A 23,596-nucleotide genomic window follows, 5' to 3' on the forward strand; every position below is an offset into this window, starting at 1 on the left:
CTGTGTGAAGATTCTGGATCCCCTGGAATTTGAGTTACAGACAGTTGTGAGCTGCCATGTGGGTGCTGGGAATTGAACCAGGGTCTTTTGGAAGAGCAGCCAGTGCTCTTAACCACTGAGCCGTCTCTCCAGCCCCTAGTCTTTTTTTTTTTATCAACTTGACAGACACTGAAGTCATCAGAGGAAGGGGCCTCAATTGAGAAAATACCTCCATAAGATCAGGCCTGTACAGCATTTTTTAAATTAGTGATACATGGGAGAAGGGGCCCAGCCCATTGTGAGTGGGGCTATCCCTGGACTAGTGGTGCTGACCAAGGCATGTAGAGCAAGCCAGTAAGCAGCTCTCCTCCGTTGCTTCTGCACCTGCTCCCTTCTCCAGGTCCTGGTCTGTTTGAGTTCCTATCCTGACTCCCTTCAATGATGGACAGCAATATGGAAGTGTAAGCCAGATAAACCCTTTCCTCCTCAACTTGCTTTTGGTCATGCTATTTCATCACAGCAATAGTAACCCTAAGACAGCCTGTAAGTCAAAGATTAGGGCAGTCAGCGTCAAGTCTGACAACCTGAGCTCTATTTTCAGTGTGATCTGATCTCAAGGACCCATGGTGGGAAGAACCAACTCCCACAAGTTGTCCTCTGATTTTCACATGTGTAACACACACATACAAATTAAAAAAAAAAAAAATGGTTTGTACAAATTCACTAAGTTCCTCCCCTTTGACAGACTTGGTCTCATGTAGTCCTGGCTGGCCTCCAACTCTCAGAGAATTGCCTCTCTGTCTCCCAAGTGCTAGGATTAATGGCACTTGATAAGGTTCTTGAATACCATTTATTCTGCCAATTATGATATTAATATTACTAGGGAATACTGCAAGAATATTTCCTCAAAAATATAGAATCGCTTCAGGAACAATAGCATGATCAAAGTATATATATATATAGGTTTTTTCGAGACAGGGTTTCTCTGTGTAGCTTTGCGCCTTTTCCTAGAACTCACTTGGTAGCCCAGGCTGGCCTCGAACTCACAGAGATCCGCCTGGCTCTGCCTCCCGAGTGCTGAGATTAAAGGTATCAAAGTATATTTATTGTATTCATGTATGAAAACAACATAATGAAATCTATTATTTTGTACTAATTAAACTAAGAGTTTAGCTAGGCGTGGTAGTGCAGCACACCTAGAGCCCCAACACTTTTGAGGTGAAGGCAGGAGTAAAGAGAAGGCAAGAATATCCCAAGGCTACACAGCAAGTGTGAAGATACTGTCTCAATAAACAAAAACAACTAGGGAATGGAGGTGACTGTGGTTAAAAGCATTTGCTACTCCTCCAGAGGACCAGAATTTGGTTCCCAGCACCCATAGTATAAGTTCACAATCATCTGTAACTCCAACTCCAAAAGATTTGACGTCTTCATCTAGCTTCTGCAAGCATAGGCACAAACACAAAACAAAAACCTTCAGGTAAGTATGTTAGTGTACATGTACGATCCTAGTTACCTGGGAAGCTTAGGTAGGAGAACTGAACCTAGAGGATGGCCTGGGTGATTTAGCAAGACCCAGTTTGAAAACAAAATTGAGAAGGACTAGGGATGTAGCTCACTGGTAGAGAACTTACCTATCACACAGGGGTAGCTTTTCAGTTAAAAATGTGGTCTTTCCAGTTAATGAACTTGCCTGAGGGGCTTTTGGGTTTTTCTGTTTGTTTTGGTGCTGGTAACCAAACACAGAACCTTACACACTCTGAGCAAGCACTCTCCCATGGGATGACACTGAGCTATGTTTGCTTATATTTTTTTGTTTTTGAGACAGGGTCTGACTGTGTAGCCTTGAATAGCTTCAAACTCAAGAGATCTGCCTGCCTCTGCTTCCCAAATGCTGGGATTAAAGCCATGTGCCAGAATGCCTGGCTACGTTTGCTTATAAAATAATTCCTGAGGCTGGCCAGATAGCTCAGGAGGTAAAGGTGCCTGTCACCAAGCATTTCAACCAAGTTCAACGTAACAGAAGGAGAGAATCAACTCCTGCAATGTGTTCTCTGACCTCCATAAGTTCACTGTGGCATTGCTTGCCCATATACATACACACAAATAAAAGTAACAGAAAGTAATAAGGAGCTGGAGAGACGGCTCAGTGGTAGGAGCATTTGCTCTTGAAGCAGACCTGTGTTTGAGTCAACACTCTCATGCTGGCTCACAGCTATATGTTAACTCTAGTTTCAGGGAATCTGCCTCTCTTCTGGCCTCCAAGGTCACTGTATGCATGTGGTGCACAAACACACAGACAGGCAAAACACTCACACACATAAAATAAAAACAAACCTTTATTCAAGGTCTTGCTTTGCAAAGTCTCTTACCCATGGCAATTCAGAGTAATGAATACTATGTGGTAGTAATTCCAGAAATATACAATTCTTTAGTAGCTTCCTCCGGTTTTTTGTTTGTGTGTGGGTATGTGCATGCCACAGTGTATTATGCATAGGAACTCAAGGACAACTTGAAAGAGTTGGTTTTCTTCTACTTGTGGATCCCTGGAATCAAACTCATGTCCTTAGGATTGGCACCAAGCTCCTTTATCCTCTGAGCCACCTTGCCAGTCTAATTCTTTGGTATTTACCATGTTTTAATAGTTTTTATTGTGATAAATTGTTATTAACATTCTACTTCATTATGCTTTCTGTAGTTAATCTCTTTCTGTAGCTAATTTGCAAATTTAGCTTTATCACAGATGTGTATACAGGAAGAAACAGTACTATGTATAGGGAGGGATCAGATCTAATACCAGGCATACACTCAGTCTTGGGACAGATAAGGAGCTACTACTGTAACTCTTATTTAGCAGGCAGTGTTGTTTTCTTCCTTCCTTCTTTTTTTTTCCCCCTCGAGATAGGGTTTCTCTGTTAGTTTTAGTGCCCGTCCTGGATCTCACTCTGTAGATCAGGCTGGCCTCGAACTCACAGAGATCCGCCTGCCTCTGCCTCCCGAGTGCTGGGATTAAAGGTGTGTACCACCACTGCCAGGCAGGCAGTGTTATTTTAAGGACTTGATAACTAAGCAAATAGTACTTTTTTTTTTTTTTTTTTTTTGGTTTTTCGAGACAGGGTTTCTCTGTGTAGCTTTGTGCCTCTCCTGGAACTCACTTGGAAGCCCAGGCTGGCCTCGAACTCTGCCTGGCTCTGCCTCCCGAGTGCTGGGATAAAAGGCGTGCGCCACCACCGCCCGGCTGCAAATAGTACTTTTAAGGAGACGCTTACCTTCACTTTAATCTAAAGGTAAAAGAAAGAGAACTGGTTTCCTAGTATTGCTCATGGTCTTAGATATATCTACACCACGAAGAACAACTAGCAAAGATGCATCTAATTTCTGATTAATGGTTGCTATTTAAGCAAAATTTAGAGTCAAGATAAAAACTTACCTTCTATATTTTTCATTCAGAACCAGTAACAATTAAGAAAAGAAAGGAGAGGCAAAAGCAGGCTATGAAACAGAATAGGACCCCATTGAAGGGCTCTGTTTGAAGGAGGTGACCCATCACCAGCACTAAGAAGGGTATAACTCATGTTCCTGTATTTAGGCTTACTGATGCTTCTGTTACCAATTACTAGAGTAAGGGAGGACCCTGTGGCCACCTGTACCCAAATCTGCAGTCACTGTAGGATGCAGAAACAAGAGGCTCTGCAGACTGCAATGAAGTTATTTAAGAAGTCACCGAAAAGGATACAGTCTGTGAAATAAAGGGGAAACAATGAACTTTCTCCAGTTCTGTAGAACTCAGCAGTTAGTTAATTTAAAGGCATGGTTTCTCAAACTCTCTGGATAAATACTTTCCTTTGTAGGAGAGGGAAAACAAAAGGAAACAACAAAAACAAAACCATGAAACAGATAAGCCAGAAATAAAAAATTGAGCATACAGTGGCAAACTTATCTGTTTCTTTTTTTTTTTTTTTTTTTGGTTTTTCGAGACAGGGTTTCTCTGTGTAGCTTTGCGCCTTTCCTGGAACTCACTTGGTAGTCCAGGCTGGCCTCGAACTCACAGAGATCCGCCTGGCTCTGCCTCCCGAGTGCTGGGATTAAAGGCGTGCGCCACCACCGCCCGGCAACTTATCTGTTTCTTAAAAACAGAAGTCAGGCAACAGTCAAGATAAGAAGCATGTTTTCTAAGGGGGGGGGGGGAATTCTTCCAGAGTTAACCATCTCCTAGATAACAAGATAGCACTTAAATTGGCTCTAGACCTACCCAACAAATTGCCTGTTTACAATACTGCTCTTCATTTCTCAAGTCAATCTCCACGCCAAATCTGTAGGCCAGGAGACAAGACCTGTCCAGAATTCCCGCTGTTTCAGAGATGGCTGTCACATTTCGATCTGGTCTGTGTCAGTTCAGCTTTGTTGTTTAGCTTTGGCTGTTCAGTCACGCTTGACTTTGAACCAATTATTTAGCTTCCATTTACTGAATTAAAATTTCAATGCTATCTTTCAGAACAAAATGAGCTGACAATGAAATTTATGTCACCTAAATCAAGGCTGGGTACAAGGCAGTGCTCACAAAGAACCTCTCTGTTCCACCCCATAGCCTTGATATTAATTCATCTATTCAGGTATAAACATAAAATCAGCGGGTTCCCCTTCAGTCTCTATACTTCTCCTTTTGTCTAATTTCTAGTCTTAATTTTGAGACTGACTTTTCACAGATTTCATTGAGACTGAACTGACTTTTGCTAGGAAAGGGAATTTTTTTCTTTAGCCAATAACATATTTAATGTTTAAGTGCTATAGAGCTACAAAAGTCATCAGAACAAAACTTGACTGACATTATTAAAGAAGCTCTAAGGTCATAATCAAGTCAAGAAAGAGACTCTAGACACTTGTCAGGAGACTCTTTTTTTTTTTTGGTTTTTTGAGACAGGGTTTCTCTGTGTAGCTTTGCGCCTTTCCTGGAACTCTCTGTGTAGCCCAGGCTGGCCTCGAACTCACAGAGATCCACCTGCCTCTGCCTCCCGAGTGCTGGGATTAAAGGCGTGCACAACCACCGCCAGTCAGGAGACTTTCTAAGAGGATAAAATGATAAAGTAGTACCTTGCTAGTTCAATTTGAAAGAAAAAAAAATAAACGGAACTATACAAAATACCCTTCAGTATTTACACTAGTATTTCCCAATACTCACATGAAGAAAATTATAAGCATTAAAAGCTTTTAAAATCAATCCTTAGAAGAAAATTTAAAACTTTTTAATCCCAGGATTCAAGAAGATAAGACATAAGGATCTCAAGATCAATGCCAGCCTGGACTACAGGATCTGTCTTAAGAGAACAAAACTACCATGCTTTCAATGAGAAACCTGCCTTAACAAACAAACCATCAAGAGAAGGTGCTGGGCATCTGTTGGCAACAACTGAAATGGAGATGTTTATTGAAGGTTTGAAAGCTAAATTTATTTTCCCATTTAGCAAAAGAAAACTGTTGGTGTTTTTAACACTGACTTTTACTTTAAGATCTGTTTTGTTAAATAAATGCAACCTGTTAGTGACCAGCACATTAAATCTATACCCGTGATCTCTGGTAAATTCTAAAAGTTAACTGAGTTTAGTGGATTATGGTTTCTCCCCAATGCAATGATATTAATACTATTAATCCTTAGTTGTCCTTTCATTGCTGATAAATAAGTATGGTTTAAGCCTTCAAAATCACATTAGTAAAGATAACCAAATATATGATGATTTCAAGCAAGGAGTTTAGACACAAATGAAATGCTTTCTTCTAAAGTGAATAGAAGTACGCACTGTCAAAGAACAGGAATTAAGCAAAGAGCCTGACAATGAAAACCCTAACTGCCATGTGACAGGAAAAGCAGTGACCAAAGTCCTTCAATACCCAAAATAACACAATCATTTCAACATACAAAACCACACCCCCTTACCTCAGCCTGCGCTTCCTCGAACGGGAGACAGATCGGCTTCTGGACCGAGACTTGGAAAACGATCGAGACCGAGATCTGGATGCAGATCTTGAGCGAGAAGATCGAGACCCAGACTTGGATTTGTTTGTTTTTGACATCTTGGAAGAGAGGGTCGCTGTTCAGTAACACCTAATATAAGAGGGAAGAGGGTACATTCAAACAAATACATGAGTCTGCAAATCCCAACTTCTCTAAAGGGGGTGGGGTGGGGGGTGGAAGACGGACGACGGGACGCAGACCACAACAAAATTATTCTAAAAACTAACCCTTAGCTAGGAATGTTCATGAACACCAGTAATCCTAGCACTTGGGGGGAGAGGCAAAAGGATAGAGTGGTCTATGTAGTTACAGCCAGAGCATCATAACAAGACCTGAACTCAAAAACCAAAACAACCTTACTCTCTTCTACTTTGTAGTTTTAGATTTGGGACCACAGAGACAGATGAGTACTATTGCTCTAGCAGAGGACCTTAGTTCAGTTCCTACCACATTATGGCTCACAACCACGTGTACCCTGTTTGTCTGTGTAGTCCAGAAAAGGATGTCAAATCCCCCAGAGTTACAAGTTACAGTAGACTGTTGTGAGTTGCCCAATGAAGGTACTGGGAATTGAACTCAGGTGCCTTACCATAGCACAAGCTCTCAGTCACTGAGCCATCTCTCTAGCCCAAGACTAGATTTTAGAACTCAAGGCCTTACACTTCCATGGTAAGTCTTTCACCAACTCAGCTGTCTCCCCAGATTCACTGATTTTCTAGTCTCCATATATATATATATATTTTTTTTTGTTCTTCGAGACAGGGTTTCGTTGTATAGCCTTGGCTGTCCTGTCCTAGAACTAGCTCTGTAGACCAGGCTGGACCCGAACTAAAAACATCTACTTGCCTCTGCCTCCCAAGTGGTAAGATTAATGATGTGTACCACCACCACCACCACTATATTCTTTAGGAGTCATACTGAGTAAGCAGTCTCAAGGCCAAGTGTGCTAGTACACATCTTTAATCACTACACTCAGGAAGCAGAGACAGATCTCTGAATTTGATGCCAGCCTGGTCTACATAGTGAGCTCTAGGCTAGCCAGGGCTGCAAACAAGACCCCGTGTTCTCCCGCCTCCCTGCCAAAAAAAGGGAAAAGACAATGTGTCAATCAAAAACATAAAAAATAACTTGTCTAGTTTTTATATAGGTTCTGGGAACCAATCTTAGGTTGCTAAACCTGCACAGCAAACACTTTTCCCAGTGAGCATCCTCCTGGCCTCCAGTATATTTTTATGATTTACTGAATGCGCTTGAGTGCTTTGTATACATGTCTATATGTGCACAAGGTGTATTCCTGATACCCAATAAGTCAGCAAAGGGTGTCAGGTGCCTTGAAACCAGGAATTAGAGTTATGGATGGCTGTGAAAAGGCACCATGTGGGTTCAGGGAACCAAACTGGAATCTTTTGCAAAAACAATAGTGCTCTTAGTCACTGAGCCATTTCTCCAACCCCTCCCTGAGACATTTAGTATCAACACAATCAAATCGTATGACCTGGCATATCAGAAATAAGGAGAGAGAAGGGAACTTTCAATGGCCACACTCAAGGCAGTACATAGACATTCTTGTCAAACTAGCGAGATAACTGAAGACATGCCTGAGGCTATACACAGTTCAGTTGGTAAAGTGGCAGCTCCTGGGTTCAATCTCCAAACCACGTAAAACTTGAGTATGGTGGTGTATACTTGTCATCCCAGTACTAAGGAGACAGGCAAGAGGATCAGAAGTCAAACAAAGGTCACACCACATGGCCTGTTCAGGGCAAACCTAAAAAACACTAGACCCCATCTTAAAAAATGAAGGGAGGGAATGAAAAGAAAAAGGAGGGTAACACGACACACCAGTTATGAAGTTAAAACAGCATGCCCTGTTTGTGCTATTCGCCTCAGGGTAGTTGGAGTAGGAAAGCAGAGCTCAGGTGAAATTTTAAACATGTTTACTATTTTCTTCCTTTCTCCTGAGACTGTACTCTCCAGAGTAAAAGGAAGAGGGGAGAGAGGGGAAACAACATTAAGAGCAGCTGCCATACCTCTAGGGAACACTTTCAGAGACTCTGAATCCCACCTATATTCAAGAAGCAAGTTACAGACCTCTTTCTGACACTTCTGCTATTAAATGGCTCACATGTACTCTGTACTAAAATCAGTAAACAATTTTAATTCAAAGGTCTTACAATGTATAGAAAGTATTTCCACCTGCATCAAACATTTTCCTAAGGGTAGGAGTCATTCTTCTGGTGACTTTACTGCTGAAACAACTTAAAAAGATTTGTTTTAATCTGCATGTTATAAAAACAAAATTACTCAGAAACTAAGTATTGAAATACTTTTTTTGTTTTTGAGATAGGGTCTTACTACGTGGCCCTGGCTGGCCTGGAATTCACTATCTAGACCAAGCTTGCCTCAAGACCTCCCTGCTTTGTCTCCTGACAAGTGCTGGGATTAAACGAATAGCTATTTCTTAAATTTTGAACTTTATACAATTTGGTTAAGATCTGCTTTCAAATAACCAATGGATACAAATATAAATATTTAAAATAGTCTAACACAGGGCACAGTTAAAGAATGCTCAAGTTAGCTCCTATAAGGCTAAAGGCAACAGGATTCTGTGTTTGAGGCCAGCCTCAGAATCTTAACTACATAGACAAAATCTCAAAGTAAAACGAAGAACTACAGGACGAAGTACATCCAACAGTTAACAGGGACACCATTCTCTCCGCAGAACAGGGAAGAAACCTGGAAAAGACCAGGGAAGGGCAGCAGAGGAAAGAAAGGGCACTTCTTCTTCACTGCTTTATTTGTAGCCAACAACTTCCAAAGCCATTTCCTCAGTTCAAAAAAACTACATTCCACAAAATAACAGTACCAATTATTTTATTTACTTGAAGTCCCTGCATCTGCCCAAATACTGAAAATACAAATATGCACAGTGAACACCTGACAATTCTTCTGAAGTCCCAGACCAATCTACACTACAATCCAGCCCAGGCTACACATATACACAAGATCTTGTCTCAAAAGAACTTATTTCCACACAAACCTCAATTTAAAAAAAGATTGTTGTGCAGTGGTGGCACTAGCCTTTAATCCCAGGCAGATGATGTCTGTGAGTTGGAGGTTTACAGAATAAGTTAGGACAGCCAGGGCTACACAAAGAAACCCTGGGGGGGGGGGCAGGGTATGGATGATGACCATCTACCAGACATAGAAGTACCTGCCTATAAACCTCACCACTTGGAAAGAATGAAGAAGTCAAGTTTAAAGGCAACCTGGGCTCTGCATAGCCAAGTTCCAGGCCAGCATGGGTTACAGGATGAAACTTTGTCTGAAACAAGTAAACAATTAAAACCTGTCACAATACTGTCATTGAACCAAGTTATTTTTCACTGTGGTTCAATCTCAAGTCAGTCTGTTCTTCCTTTTCTAGCCTTAGTATCTCTTCATATGACAAACTAGAACATCAAGTAACTAGTCTCAGAAAATCCATGCTAAACTACATAACAAAAAAAGAAGGGAGGAGGCAGAACAGGTGGATCTCTGAGTTCGAGGCCAGCCTGGTCTACATGGTGAGTTCCAGGACAGCCAGGGCTACACAGAGAAATCCTGTCTCGAAAAACCAAAACAGGGGTGGAGGGGGTAGTCAAGACTTTGGCATCTCAAATTTAAGAAGAGTAGCCGATTCCTTTCTAACAGAACTGTGATTCATTGTGGTTATTCTGGTCTCCAACTTAAGCCAACCTCTTCTAACAGAGCTCGATCTCCAAAGACCACCAGATGGCTAGTAGTCTGTGAATGGATGGGGAATGTGAGCTCAAGCCCAACTATCAGCCATCCACTGACAACAGATGCTACTCAGGCTTCTTATTTAGCTACAGAAAAAAACTGGAGATACTGTATTGCTCAATGATAAGAATTCTTGGGGTTGGGGATTTAGCTCAGTAATAGAGTTCTTGTCCAATATCCATAGGTTCAATGCCTAGTACAACCAAAAATATAGTATAGCAAAATATGGTCTAATGCCCAGTCCTGTTATCTCAGTATTTCCAAGATCAAGGCAGGAAGGTTGGACAAGTTTGAGATCAGCCTGGGCTACAGAGAGACTATCTCAAAAAACAAAAAACCACACTAAAAACTATGCTGAGAATGGTGTTGCATGCCTTTCAACCCAGCACTCAGGAAGCAGAGGCAGGCAGATCTCTGTGAGTTCAATGCCAGCTGGTCTACATATCTGGCTCCAGGCCAGCCAAAGCTGTATATATTAAGACTGTCTCCAAAACAAACAGATAAACAAAACCTAAATTATAGGGGAAAGAGAAAGCACATCCATTAAGAGAGCATACTGCTCTTTCAGAGGACCTGGGTTCAATTCCCAGCACCCACACTGGACATCTCAAACTTTACAGTTCCAGAGGATCCAATGCCTCTGACCTCCAAGGATACCTGTACTCAGGTACACATGCCCACGCACAGACACAGACACATCATATAAAATAAAATACACCTAAACATTCTTCTCATCACTCTATCAGACTCACTGAACAATTTCTGCCCTATGCATGCCTTGTGTTTGTAAATACAGAAAATGAAACTGACAAGTTCCCTGTCCCTGTAGAAAATTGTTTTTGGAAATTTCTGGTTTGTTTTGGTGAACAGTGATAAAAAACACCAGAGATCTCTTTCAAATTGCATCACTTCTTTTTAAGTCTTCTTGCTGTTAAGGATCACACCAATAAGCTCATTGTGACATAGCATACTGATACGAAAGATGTTAACTATAGCAGAAAACCAGGCCCAAGGTACAGAGAAAACATTCCAGTAACACTGTGGTCCACTCACCCTCCCAATTCCAAATGAAGAAGTTCTCAGTCTCCAGCACCCTAGAATGCGTCCTCATTAGGGGACAGAGATATTACTGAGGAATATAACTCCATCTTCATAAACAGAATTTGGAGAGAAAGATGCAGAAGGGAAATGTGAGACACAGGGAGAAGAATGACCACCCATAAACCAAGAAAAGAATAAATCATTCCCTTGTGGCTCTCAGAATGAAGCAATGACCTGCCAATACCATGATTTTGAACTGCTGGCCTACAGAACTATCAGACACTAACAACAATGCTGTTTAAATCACATTTTGTTACAATAGCCACAGCAAATCCAGTAACTCTGTACTATCCACAATTTTCTGGGAGTTTGTTTCTGTTGGTTTTATGATTTTTTGATTTATTTTATGTGCACTGGTGCTTTGCCTACATGTATTTCTGTGTGAGGGTGTTGGATCCTCTGGAACTGGAAATATAGACAATTGTGAACTGCCATGTGGGTGCTGGGAATTGAACCTGGATCCTCTGGAAGAGCAGCCAGTGCTCTTAACCACTAAGCTATCTCTCCAGCCCAATTTTCTGGTTTAAAAAAAAAAAAAAAAAAACCTTTTAAGAAAGTGTTTCCTGTTATTTCAAAATAGACATAAAGGTTAGCATTAAGGGAAGAAATGGGCTAAAACTAATTAATCTAAAATGGATAATCACTGGCTGGTAAGATGTCTTAGCAATTCAGGGCACTTCTTCCAGAGGTTCCAGATTTGATTCTCAGCACCCACATGGCATCTTACAACCATCTGTAACTCTAATTCCAGAGGATCCAATAACTTCTGGCCTTTGAGGGAAGGCAACAGGTACTTAAGTGGTGTACACACATACATACATTTAGGCAAATACCCATACATAGAAAGAGAGGAGGAGAAAGAAAAAGAGAAAAAAAATTTAATGATCAATCCAAATGGATAGAGTCCCAGAGAGTCACTTTATAACATGGTCTTGACTAAACAAAAGCTTTGGCAGGAAAAAAGGGGGTGGGTGGGTAGGGGCCTCTGTGAATCATTAGCTGGACTCTATATGTCTTCACTGCACAGGAAGACCAAGAGAATTAAAGTACCCATAAAGCCAGTTGTGGTAACATGTACTTGTAAATTCTAATACTGGGAGGTTAAGGCAGGAAGATTTGGATGTCAAAGTCAGGGTATGATACAAGTTAGACTAGGAAAAGCTGGGCTATGTTGAGACCTTGTCTCAAAAACAAAACAAAATCAATTTAAATAAAAAAATTTACCTGCACACAAAGTGTCTGGCACATAGTACATTTTTTAAAGTTTATTTTGCCTGTATGTTTATGCATCAAATGCATGCCTGATGCCCTCAGATGCCATTAGATCTCCTGAAACTGGAGCTACAGATGATTAAGAGTTGCTAGTAAGTTTGTTTGTTTGTTTGTTTTCCCCGAGACAGGGTTTCTCTGTGTAGCTTTGGAGCCTGTCCTGGAACTCACTCTGTAGACCAGGCTAGCCTCGAACTCACACAGAGATCCACCTGCCTCTGCCTCCCGAGTGCTGGGATTAAAGGTGTGCATCACCACAGCCTGGCTTCAGTAAGTTCTTAACTACAAAGACAACACAATATATCTTAAATTATGTTTAGCTTTTGGATGGCCAGAGGGCATATTTAGAAACTTCCTCAGATTTCACAAATTTTATTTTTATTGTGATTTACTTCTGTTTAAGTAATAGGTGATTGGATATCTTCTCATACAAAGTAACTGCTGTGTTCTTTTATTGGCTAAACTGGCCAGTGCTACACTGAAGCAATACACTAGGAGAAAAAAACCTGCATTATTAAGACAGGTCTTTGATGCCAGGCGGTGGTGGTGGCACACACACCTTTAATCCCAGCACTCGGGAGGCAGAAGCAGGCAGATCTCTGAGTTTGAGGCCAGCCTGGTCTACAGAGCAAGTTCCTGGACAGTCAGTACTACACAGAGAAACCTCAGTCTTGATAAACAAACAAACAAGCAGTCTTTGATGCTGTTGGGGGTCAGAAACTCAACAGCAAGTTGAGGGGCCATTCATTTAAAACTTTTCCGCGCCCGGCAGTGGTGGCTCATGTCTTTAATCCCAGCATTCAGGAGGCAGAGCCAGGAGGATCTCTGTGATTTCAAAGCCAGCCTGGTCTACAGAGCGAGATCCAGGACAGGCACCAAAACTACACAGAGAAACCCTGTCTCGAAAAACCAAAAACCAAACAAAAAAAAAAAAAAAAAAAAACTTTCCCCCTACAAAATCCCCAGTGTAAGCAACTTGTTATGTTTTCTCTTGAGAATTTACTCAATACAAAGGGGCTATTAAGCCCATGATGATCTATGCAATTAATGTTTCATCAGTAGGGAAAGAGAATGAACAACAGAGCTGGCAGTTCAGAGATCTTTGACTCACCCCAGAGGCTCCTCTCTTGTCCCTCAGAGAAAGTGATAGCAATTTCAGTATGCATGTTAAATGAGTATGCATGACCACTGGGAATATTTTCTCATTTCTTAGAAAAACTTTGAGCTTTTCTAACTTAACTAATGGCTTATAGCGTCCTTCCAGCCCTCATTATTAACTAAGCAGTCAATTGTTATAGTAACCGGTTTTTAACATTAATTCACCACCCCCCACCATGTGTGTTCATACACTTATGCATGGGTGCTACAGAGGCCAGAACAGGGTGTTGGATCCCCTAGAACTGGAGTTACAAGTAGTTTGCCCAATATGGGTGCTGGGAACCAAATTTGGGTTGACTGTTGGTCCTCTGGAGAGCAGCAAGTGCTCTTAACCACTGAGCCATTTCTCCAGCTTCACTCATTTTCTTAAAATTATTATCAGAGTCAGACTTAGTGGTGCAAACCCAGAGTCCCAACTACTGGGGAGGCTGAAGTGGAATATTCCAAAGACTGAATAGGTCATGGTCTCTGTAACACATAATCATTCCCCCACTATTGATACATAGCTATTCATTTCTGTGGAGTTTTATAACAAAGCTTATTTACAACTCTATTAGGAAAGATAATGTGGTTTGAATGAGAATGGCCACCATAGGCACAAGTTTGAATATTTGGTCCCCAGTTTGTGGAACTGTTTAGGAAGGATTAGGAATATATGGCCTTGCTGAAGGGTGAGCTTTGAGGTTTTAGAAGCCTGGGCCATGCCCAGTGTGTTTGTGTCTCTCTGCTTCCTCTTGTGGATCTGAATATGAGTTCTCGGTTACTGCTCCAGTGCCAAGCCTGCTTGCTTGCTGCCATGTTCCCCACCATGATGATCATATACCCTTACCCTAGCCCTCTAGAACCTGTGAACCCCAAATTAAACTCTTTTAAGTTGCCTTTGTCATGGTGTTTTGTCACGGCAATAGAGAAGACAGGCAGTTTCACATCTTTTTATACACTCCTGTTTTGTTTTAGGGCTTCAGCTTCCAGGTGCTGGGATTAGAGGAACACTTAACACATCTGACTCACATTGGTGTGGTTTAAAGATCAAGTCCGCCGGGCGGTGGTGGCGCACGCCTTTAATCCCAGCACTCGGGAGGTGGAAGCAGGCGGATCTCTGTGAGTTCGAGGCCAGCCTGGGCTACCAAGTGAGTTCCAGGAAAGGCGCAAAGCTACACAGAGAAACCCTGTCTTGAAAAACCAAAAAAATAAAAAATAAAAAAAAATAAAGATAAGTCCTCTTCCTACAAGTTTACCACAGGGATTCAGAAGAAAAACATTGAAGTGTATTTATTTTTATTTTGGTTCTTTGAGACAGGGTCTAATCTAACTGTGTAGCCTTGATCCTGCCTAATTCACCTCCCAAATGCTGGGATTAACAGATACGTGCTACCATCTCTGGTCTCAATGTATTTTGTTACATTAATTTACTACTACGTTATGTATTATGCTTGTAACATCTCAAGCATACTACTATCTGGTTCAATTGTATCATCTCCTATTCAATCTCTGTACTTCTGTACTCATCCTTTGTCCCTTAGGAAGCAAGTATTGTTTTTGTTGTGACCCCGAGGATGAGGGATTTGTATATGCTAGACAAGTGTACTACCACTAAGCTACAGGCTCTGACCTCAGAGAAGAACTTGCAGACGTCAGTTCTCTCCTTTCACCATATGTGCTTGGAGATCAAACTCTAGTCATCAGGTTCAGTGGCAAGCATCTCTCTTTCTTTCCTGACCCCCAAAGTCTGGAAGCCAGGATACTATTACACAGTCTTACTATTTTTGGCCTGAATATGATGCTGGCTTTCAGGCAATGTAACTTTCTGAGTGATTTTAGGAGACACCCTCATCTCAGTGAACCACTCCATCAATTCTCTATTAACCCTACCTTCCCAATAAAATAGAGGGAAGCCAGGTATTAACCATTAACCACACACACACACACACACACACACACACACACACACACACACACAGAAAAAGAATTACTAAATGTAAAGTAATATATTTCACAGATGTGTATTAATTTTAAAAATAAAATTCTTCTGGGCAGTCCCTTATGGAATCACCACCACACAGCTCTGCTTGGCCTTGCCCACTTTTCTGAACCGCGCTAACTCACTTTTTGTTCAAACCTTAGACAATCTTTCTACACACTCTCTCTCAGACAATCTTTCTACACAGACTCTCTCACTCTTTCTTAGAAACTAACGACCCCTTCTGCCATGGCTGCCTACAAATGACATTTTTTCCCTTTTCCCCTTCACCATCCTCTTCCTTTGGGCAGCTGCCAAGACTTATAGCTTGCCTGCAGAGTTGATTCCCTCATATTAATAAAGAGCATGGCGTGTGGTATACACACCTTTAATCCCAGCAGAGGCAGGTAGATCTGTCAACTGGAGGCCAGTCAGAGCTAAAGTGAGACTGTCTCAAAAGAAAAAAAAAAAAAAAAAAAAAAAAAAAACCCTAATAAAATTGTCCTCAATCATCAAAACAAATATACAAATTTTGCAGGACTGTTTGGAGAAATGGTTCAGAAGTTAAGAGTACTTGCTGCTCTTGCAAGTTCAATTCCCAGCACCCACAAGGTGGCTTACAACCCATCTCTAACTGCAGTTCCAGAGGGTCTGGTAAGGACATGGTGCCTCAAGGGCACCAGAAATGCATAGGGTGCACACAAACACATACATACAGACAAAATACTCGCATACATAGAAATAAAGTTTTAGGGGTTGGGGATTTAGCTCAGTGGTAGAGTGCTTGCCTAGTAAGCGCAAGGCCCTGGGTTCAGTCCTCAGCTCCAGAAAAAATAGTAATAATAATAATAATAATAATAATAATAATAATAATAAAGCTTTAAAAATACATATGGTTGAAGATACAGCTCCATGGTGTCTGCCTAACATACATAAGGCTCAAACCTAAGTCCTGCAAAAAAAATAAAAAATAAACTCTGGAATTTTTTCTGGCAGTACTGGAAACTGAACCTAGAGCTCCTGCATGCTAGGTAGGCTCCCTACACCCCAGAACCCCCTCATCTTTTTTTGGAGGCAGTCTTGCTATGCTACCAGGACTTACTTCAGACTTGCTACGGAGCCCAGATAGCCTTGAACATGTATGTGATCCTCCTGCCTCGGCTTAGGAAGCCACTGGAACTAGTAGAGCAGACACCACACGTGGCAAACTCTGGTTAACTCTTACACCTCAGACAACCAGCCCAAACTCTTGTACTTAGCCTTTCCCTTCTGCTTGGCCTTCTGTCCTCTGAGGCAGATTAAGCTATGCAGTTACAACATTTCAGATGCTACGAAGTAAACCAGGCAGAACAAAATGGAGACTCTGAACTTAAGCCAGATGAAAAAGGCAAGGGCAGTGGACAGATCAATGTCTTTTTAAAGGCACTGCCTTTTAAAACTCCTGGGGCTTCAGTTCCAAAGCAAAGTATTTCCATGTTTTAGGGGTCCCTCCCCCTTCTCCCTTCCTTATCAGGCCAGCCACAATGATGCACACCTTTAATCCTGGCACTCAGGATGCAGAGGCAGGTGGATCTCTACAAGCAGGCCAGCCTGGTCTACAGAGTGAGTTCCAGGACAGCCAGGACTATGTAGAGACGCTGTCTCAAAAAGCCATAATCAGGATATATTATGTGAGGAAAAAAATATTTTCAATAAAAGGGGGGGGGGGAATCAGTTAAACAAAATTTTGAAGGGGAAAAAAAAAAAAGCCTAAATAAAACCCAAAGAGCCGGGTGGCGGTGGCATACGCATTTAATCTCAGCACTCGGTAAGTAGAGCCAGGCGGATCTCTGTGAGTTCGAGGCCAGCCTGGTCTACAGAGGGAGATCTAGGACAGGCACCAAAACTACACAGAGAAACCCTGTCTCGAAAAACCAAAAGAAAAAAGAAGTAAGGCTCTGGTGAGTGCTAAGGTCCGTGGCAATCGGGAAAAGAAATGTCTCAATCACAAGAGATAGCTGCTGTAAAACAGATCCGCAGCTTGCCAGAACTAATTTTTTAAAAGCAGTCAGAAGATTTACATTTATATTTTTTTTTAAATAATGTATTTATTTTTATTTCATTTGCATTGGTTTTTGCTTGCATGCACATTTGTGTGAGGGTGTCAGATCTTGGAATTACAGACAGCTGTGAGCTACCACGTGGATGCTGGGAATTGAACCTGGGTCCTTGGGAAGAGCGTCAGTACTCTTAACTGCTTAGCCATCTCTCCAGCCCCATATATCCATTTTTAAATGCTGACAACTAATTCAAATTTTAACTCTGTGTGAACCAAACAAAATCAATCTGCAAACCGGATTTAGTCTTACATTTTCAACCACCACCATAACAAGACAGATATGAATATTCCAGTGGTAGTTAAGGCAGATATACCCTACACTACCAAACTTTTAATTTAAAAAAAAAAAAAAAAGTGTTCTTTAAGTTTTTCAAGACAGGGTTTCTGTGTGTAACAGCCCTGGCTGTCCTAGAACCGGCTCTGTAGACCAGGCTGGTCTCAAACTCGCAAAGATCCACCTGCCTCTCCCACCTGAGTGCTGGGATTAAAGTCGAGCATCACCACCACCAGCTCATTATGACTTTTCATACATACATACAATAAACTCTGATCATTCCAATCCGCTCTATGATCCTTTCCAGTCTCCCTCCCTTCTTCCCTAGAGCAATGGTTCTTAAACTATTTTTTGTGGTACCAAGGACTGAACCCAGGGGCTTGCATGTAACAGGTTAGTATTCTGCCACTGTGCTCTATCCCTATTCTATCCCCCCCCCTTTTTTTTCCAGACAGTGTCTATCTGCCTGACATGGAACTCTCCCTATGTAGACCACACTGGCATCAAACTCATAGATATAGGCCTGCTTCAGTCTCTTGAGAGTTGGGATTAAAAGCATGAGCCACCATACCCAACTTTTTCCTTTGAGATGGAGGTATCCAGGCACACCTTGAATTCACAATCCTACTGCCTTAGTTATGCAGCTAAACTTTTTTTTGACATTTATATGGATCTAACAGAGACTTTTTTAAAATGTGCACACTGCACAATTACAGAGATCCTGAGCCTCTTGAACTCTCTGAATCATACGGTAATACTGTCCTGACTAGAGAGCAGGAAGCTAATCCCCAAACTCTAAGCTTCTTTGTAAACCTCTATCATTCTACATCTCCAGGACCATCTCTTGCCTACACTAGCCTATTCATTACACCCCCTATAGTGTTTCCAAGCTCTGCAAAAGTCATCCAACATATGTACCTCCCCCAACCAAAGTCACAAGTCTTTCCTGTCTTCATTTGTACTAGTGAAAAATCCCTTCACCAACCTACCAGACCTCTAACTCACCTTAAACAGTCATGCCTGTCAGCCACACTTGGCTTTCTTAGAAAGGAGAAAGAAAGGAAGGAAGGGAGGGAGGGAGGGAGGGAGGGAGGGAGGGAGGGAGGGAGGGAAAGGAAGGAAGAAGGAGGGAGGAAGGGAGGGATCCATTCCTGTTGCACACCTGTTATTCCTTCCACCTGAGTACTCTATCTCCAATACCCCACAAAACTGGTTCCTTACTTCCCTCAAAAAAACCTCTGGCCAGGCATGGTCCACACATGGTCCCAGCACTCAGGAAGAAGAGGCAGAGACAGGTGGATCTCTGCATTCAAGGCAGCCTGTTCTATACATCAAATTTCAGGCCAAAGACACACAGTGAGATTCTGTCTCAAAAACAAAACCACACACACAAAAACCCACTCTGATCACAGTTAGTAGGTCTTTCTTAATGTCTACAGGAAAGATACTCTGCTTAATACCTCCATGCCCTTTTCTCAATTTGTAATTTACCCGCTCACATTGTCTTCTACTGTCCTCAAAACAGTTGCCTGAGCAGGGCACGCCTTTAATCCCAGCACCCGGAAGGCAGAGCCAGGCGGATCTCTGTGAGTTCCAGGCCAGCCTGGTTTACAGAGCAAGATCCAGGATGGGCACCAAAACAACAAAGAGAAACCCTGTCTCGAAAACAAAACCCATGCGTGCCCCCCCCACGGGGTGGGGGCGCGGGGGAACAGCTGCCTGGCAGGCCTTGAACTGGTATCCTGGCTTCCTGTACTGTATTTGCAGGGCCTAAACACAGAGGCTGGAAATGGGCCAGCTTCCAGGCACTCTTGTTGAATCATTCTCCCACTCATAGTCAAGTACTTCACTGACTCTAGATGTTTATGAGGCAAATCACCAAAATCTAGTATTTGACCTAATAGCATTAATTACATTTCCTTCAATTCATGATGTCATAATTCTCAAAAGAAACAGGGTAAACATTTTAAAAATCTACCCATTCTAAATTACATAAAAGACAGGTACGATGGCTGATGTCCTTGAAACATCATCAGAACAGCCTAGAATACAGAGACCCTGTCTCAAAGCAAAGGGGGGAAAAACCCAAACATAAAATAAACTTTAGCCTGTGCTCCCCCAGGCAGTCTAATCCCTCCTTTGTGCTAATCTTGGACACACGCCAAGATTTTCTCCCAAAAATTAACCAATACAAAGTAGATCACTTTTCATAATCCATACTTACTTTTATTTATTTATTTTTTTTTTTGGAGAGTCTTTACACAGGCTCAGCTGTCCTGGAACTCACTAAGTAGACTAGGCTAGCACTGAACTCAGAGATCCACCTGCCTCTGCCTTTCAAGTGATGGATTAGAGGTGTGCCACCAAGACCAGCTCTCCATAGCTTTTCCTTCTTTAGCACTGAGGACAACACTGGGACTGAGTACTTAAGAAATCTCTCTCACCACTGACTGCGATCCATAACTTCACTGACTAACCCCAAGTGTCCATATTTGATACTAAAGAAAGAGACTGAAGCACTAATAATCACCAGAACCCACTCAAGTTGAATTGTACTTAAGCCTGCAGACTAAAACACCAGTCTTACAAAGTGTGACTGTTCACCTTGGCAGTCATTAACACTCAGGAGACAGAGGCAGGAGGAAAGGCCCTACCTAGACTAATTCCAGACCTAGTCTCTAAGCCAATCTATCCATCTATTTCTAAAACTGGAGATCCTTCATAGGTGCCAAAAGAATTGAAAAACAAAGAAATTGTATTTTCTTTTTTTTTTCTTTCTCGAGACAGGGTTTCTCTGTGTAGTTTTTGCGCCCTTCCTGGACCTCACAGAGATCCACCTGGCTCTGCCTCCCGAGTGCTGGGATTAAAGGTGTGCACCACGCATTGAAATGGTATTTTTCAGTAAGTATCTTTCTCTCTCTCTTTTCTGAGACAGGTTTTCACTATGTAGTTCTAGCTGGCCTGGAACTTAAGAGATCTGCCTGCCACTTGTCTTGGAGTGATACAATTAAAGGTAAGAACCAGCACACTCAGTCATGTAGTAACCCTCAAGCAGTTCTTTTTACAGATGTAATCAAGCCAGGGTGATTTGGGAGGCAGAGGAAGGCTAGCATATTCTCCAGTCCCAGGCCAGCCAGAGATACACAAAGAGACCCTGTCTTAAAAAAGCAACCAGCTGGGCGGTGGTGGCGCACGCCTTTAATCCCAGCACTCGGGAGGCAGAGGCAGGCGGATCTCTGTGAGTTCGAGGCCAGCCTGGGCTACCAAGTGAGTTCCAGGAAAGGCGCAAAGCTACACAGAGAAACCCTGTCTCGAAAAACAAAACAACCAAGCTGGGTATGGTGGCAAAAGTCTGTAAAATTGGCACTGAAGTAGAGGAGGGTCAAGAGTTCAAGGCCAGTTTCAACTATTTACAGAGTTTAGAGGTCAGTCTGGACCTTGTCTCAGGCAAAAACAAAATTTGGAAAAAAAAAAATGGGATCATAACTAAATGGTTGCTTTTTTTGGGGGGGGGGCGGGGTTCAAGACAGGGTTTCTCTGTGTAATATTCCTTCCTGGCTGTCCTGGAACTAACTCTGTAGACCAGGTTGGCCTCGAACTCACTGAGATCAGCCTGGCTCTGCCTGCCGAGTGCTGGGATTAAAGGCGTGTGCCACCACTGCACCCCCCACCCCCCCACCCCCACCCCCCCGCTTTTATGTCACTTAAGTACTAAGTTCAGTCACTTAAGTTCAGGACACACGTCTGCAAACAAAGAACTAAGCCTTGTTTTTCCACAAGTTTCAAGGCACCAGCCATCTTTAACAGAGTTGTACAGCTGTCGACTGGGACCGACTACAACAGACAGTAGTTCCACAAACAAAACTAGGAAAAGTCTGAAAAATGGCAGTATGTCTTTCCACTCAGGAAAACTGTACACGGGTAACAAAGATGAAGCGCTCTTCAGTTAATCTCACTGAATGTTACAAAAACCCACTAACGTTGCCAGAGCTGTGCACTGCCATTTTAGAAAAAGAAAGAACAACTTTAAGTACCTGGAAGTGAAAACTGAAATTTAAAATCAAAAGCTGGTAAAGCCGAATTTATTGGCTCTCTCCTATTACGGCCTTGCCATATTCCCAGCAGTTTTTCCTTCAAGGGATTTAACACCCCCACCCCCCCTTAACACTGTACTCACACTGATGGCTTCCAACTTCTGGGCCACCAGTGTTGCCGCCAACTACCGCCGCCACGCTCCACCCGTTAAGATCCAGAAGGGCAAAGAAAATAGAGAAAAGCTGCTTAAGTGTGGAACATAACTGCTTCTCATAAGCAGGACACAAGCCAATTGCCACTGGAATGCAAGTCAGCCTCACTCGCAACCCACGGAAAAAAGTGGGAACAATATTTTTTCCGACAGGAAATAAATTTGGATTACGCCTCTGGGCCAGAGAAGGCAGGAGGGGAGGGAAAAACAAACAAGAAACGGAAACATTAATATTTAGTGTATTCTAGGGCCACATGCGCCCTAGAAGACAGAATCGGGCCAACCGAGACTAGGTGGGGGAAGGGCGCCTAAGAGTTCCCGGAAAAACAACTCAAATAATGGGGTTCGTCCGACCAGGGGAGGGGGAAGGTGGGCTGGTGGAAGGCGACCCTCCCGCAGAGTGCAAAGAAGTTCGCGAGCTGTTCCAGAGAGAAGACGGCCGGGGCCTGGCGAACTAGGCCGGAGCGGAGGGAAGCTATGAAGGGCGGGGAGGGGGAGGAGTCGAGCCAGCAGGCCCGCTCGGAGCAGGCCCTAACAGAGCGCGGGGGAGCCGCCGCACGCTAGGCCTCACCCTCGCCGGGGACCAGCCGCCGCGGAGAAAAGAGAAAAACCCAAAAACGCAGACACCAGTCCAGATGTCCTAACTCCCATCAGCTACGTCCACTCACCTGGACCCGCCGAAGCGACTACAGCAGCAGTCTCGCAACGGCACAACCGGCCCGAACCTCACCCCCGCCCGACAGCGCGCCCCGCGTCCCCGCTCTCCGACGACGGCGGCTACCGCCTCGGTCCTCTACCTTCTGGGAAATGTAGTCCTAGATTCACCTCGCCTGACTCACCGGACGGCCTCTCGAACTCTATTTCCCACAAAGCAAAGCGAACGTTGGGCCCGCCGCTTTGCGTCACGCGCCCGCTGATCGACGGTCACGTGGGCGGCTGCGTTGCGTCCCCTCCCCCCCCCCAGCCTGGGTGGCCTGAGGAAGCGGGAGGGAGGTGGACGGAAGGGGCGGGGGCATAGCTGACGCCACCGCCCCCACCATTTTGGAGAGGCTTCTCCGGAGGCTGAAGGAGGCCCTGAGCCCCACCCACTCGCCCGCCTTCCTGCGTCCTCGGAACTTCTCCAGGCTGGCGGCCACCCCGCGGCTTGCTTTTCGTTCTCCGCCATGCCCTCTTCCCGCTTTGTGACCTTGAGCAAATCGTTTATATATAAAGTGAGGTTCGTAATTTGCAACTCAGAGAGTTGTTGGGAGGCACTTAATGAGCACCAGGAATCCCGTAAGCACAACGGAAAATGGAAAAAGAGTTTTTGTTTTGATAGTGTGACCTGGGGGGGGGGGGGGGGGGGACGACCCAGAAGCCCGGATGCACAGCGCTCTCTCTCCAGCAGGCGCCTCCCATCCCGTTTCATGACAGTGTGAGCCCAGAGAGGTTCTTTTTGTTTTAAAGGCAGGGTTTCTCCGTGTAGCCCCGGGTGTCCTGGAACTAGCCCTGGAAACCAGGCTGGCCTCGAACTCAAAACAGATCTGCCTGCTTCTGCTTCAAATGCTGGGATTAAAGGCATGTGCAACTACCGCCTGGTTTGGCCCAGAGGGAAGATCATGGGCCCAGGAAGTGTGTTAGTACCTGTTGAACCACAAATGTCTTGGAAAGTGAAACCCTGGAATGTGTTTCAAACAGACCTCTCAGGTTATTTTGTTTTGTTTTTCGAGACAGGGTTT

The 23,596-nt window shown here is 43.4% G+C and overlaps 1 protein-coding gene across 3 annotated transcripts in view; it reads right to left on the reverse strand.

The window, feature by feature from the left end:
• The window catches only part of Thrap3 (thyroid hormone receptor associated protein 3), a 40,018-nt gene extending 17,275 nt beyond the window's left edge, over nt 1-22,743 (reverse strand). For 2 of the 3 annotated variants that reach the window (XM_059254959.1, XM_059254957.1), the window contains exons 1-2: nt 22,547-22,660; nt 5,912-6,079 (exon numbers count right to left, since the gene is read on the reverse strand). In XM_059254959.1, coding sequence (XP_059110942.1) covers nt 5,912-6,048 — 137 coding nt within the window. In that variant the 5' untranslated portion in view covers nt 6,049-6,079; nt 22,547-22,660. The other variant, XM_059254958.1, reaches the window with a different exon arrangement.
• Between the last annotated feature and the right edge of the window lie 853 nt (nt 22,744-23,596).

Source organism: Peromyscus eremicus, chromosome 2, assembly GCF_949786415.1.
Source record: "Peromyscus eremicus chromosome 2, PerEre_H2_v1, whole genome shotgun sequence".
Classification (NCBI taxonomy): Eukaryota; Metazoa; Chordata; class Mammalia; order Rodentia; family Cricetidae; genus Peromyscus; species Peromyscus eremicus.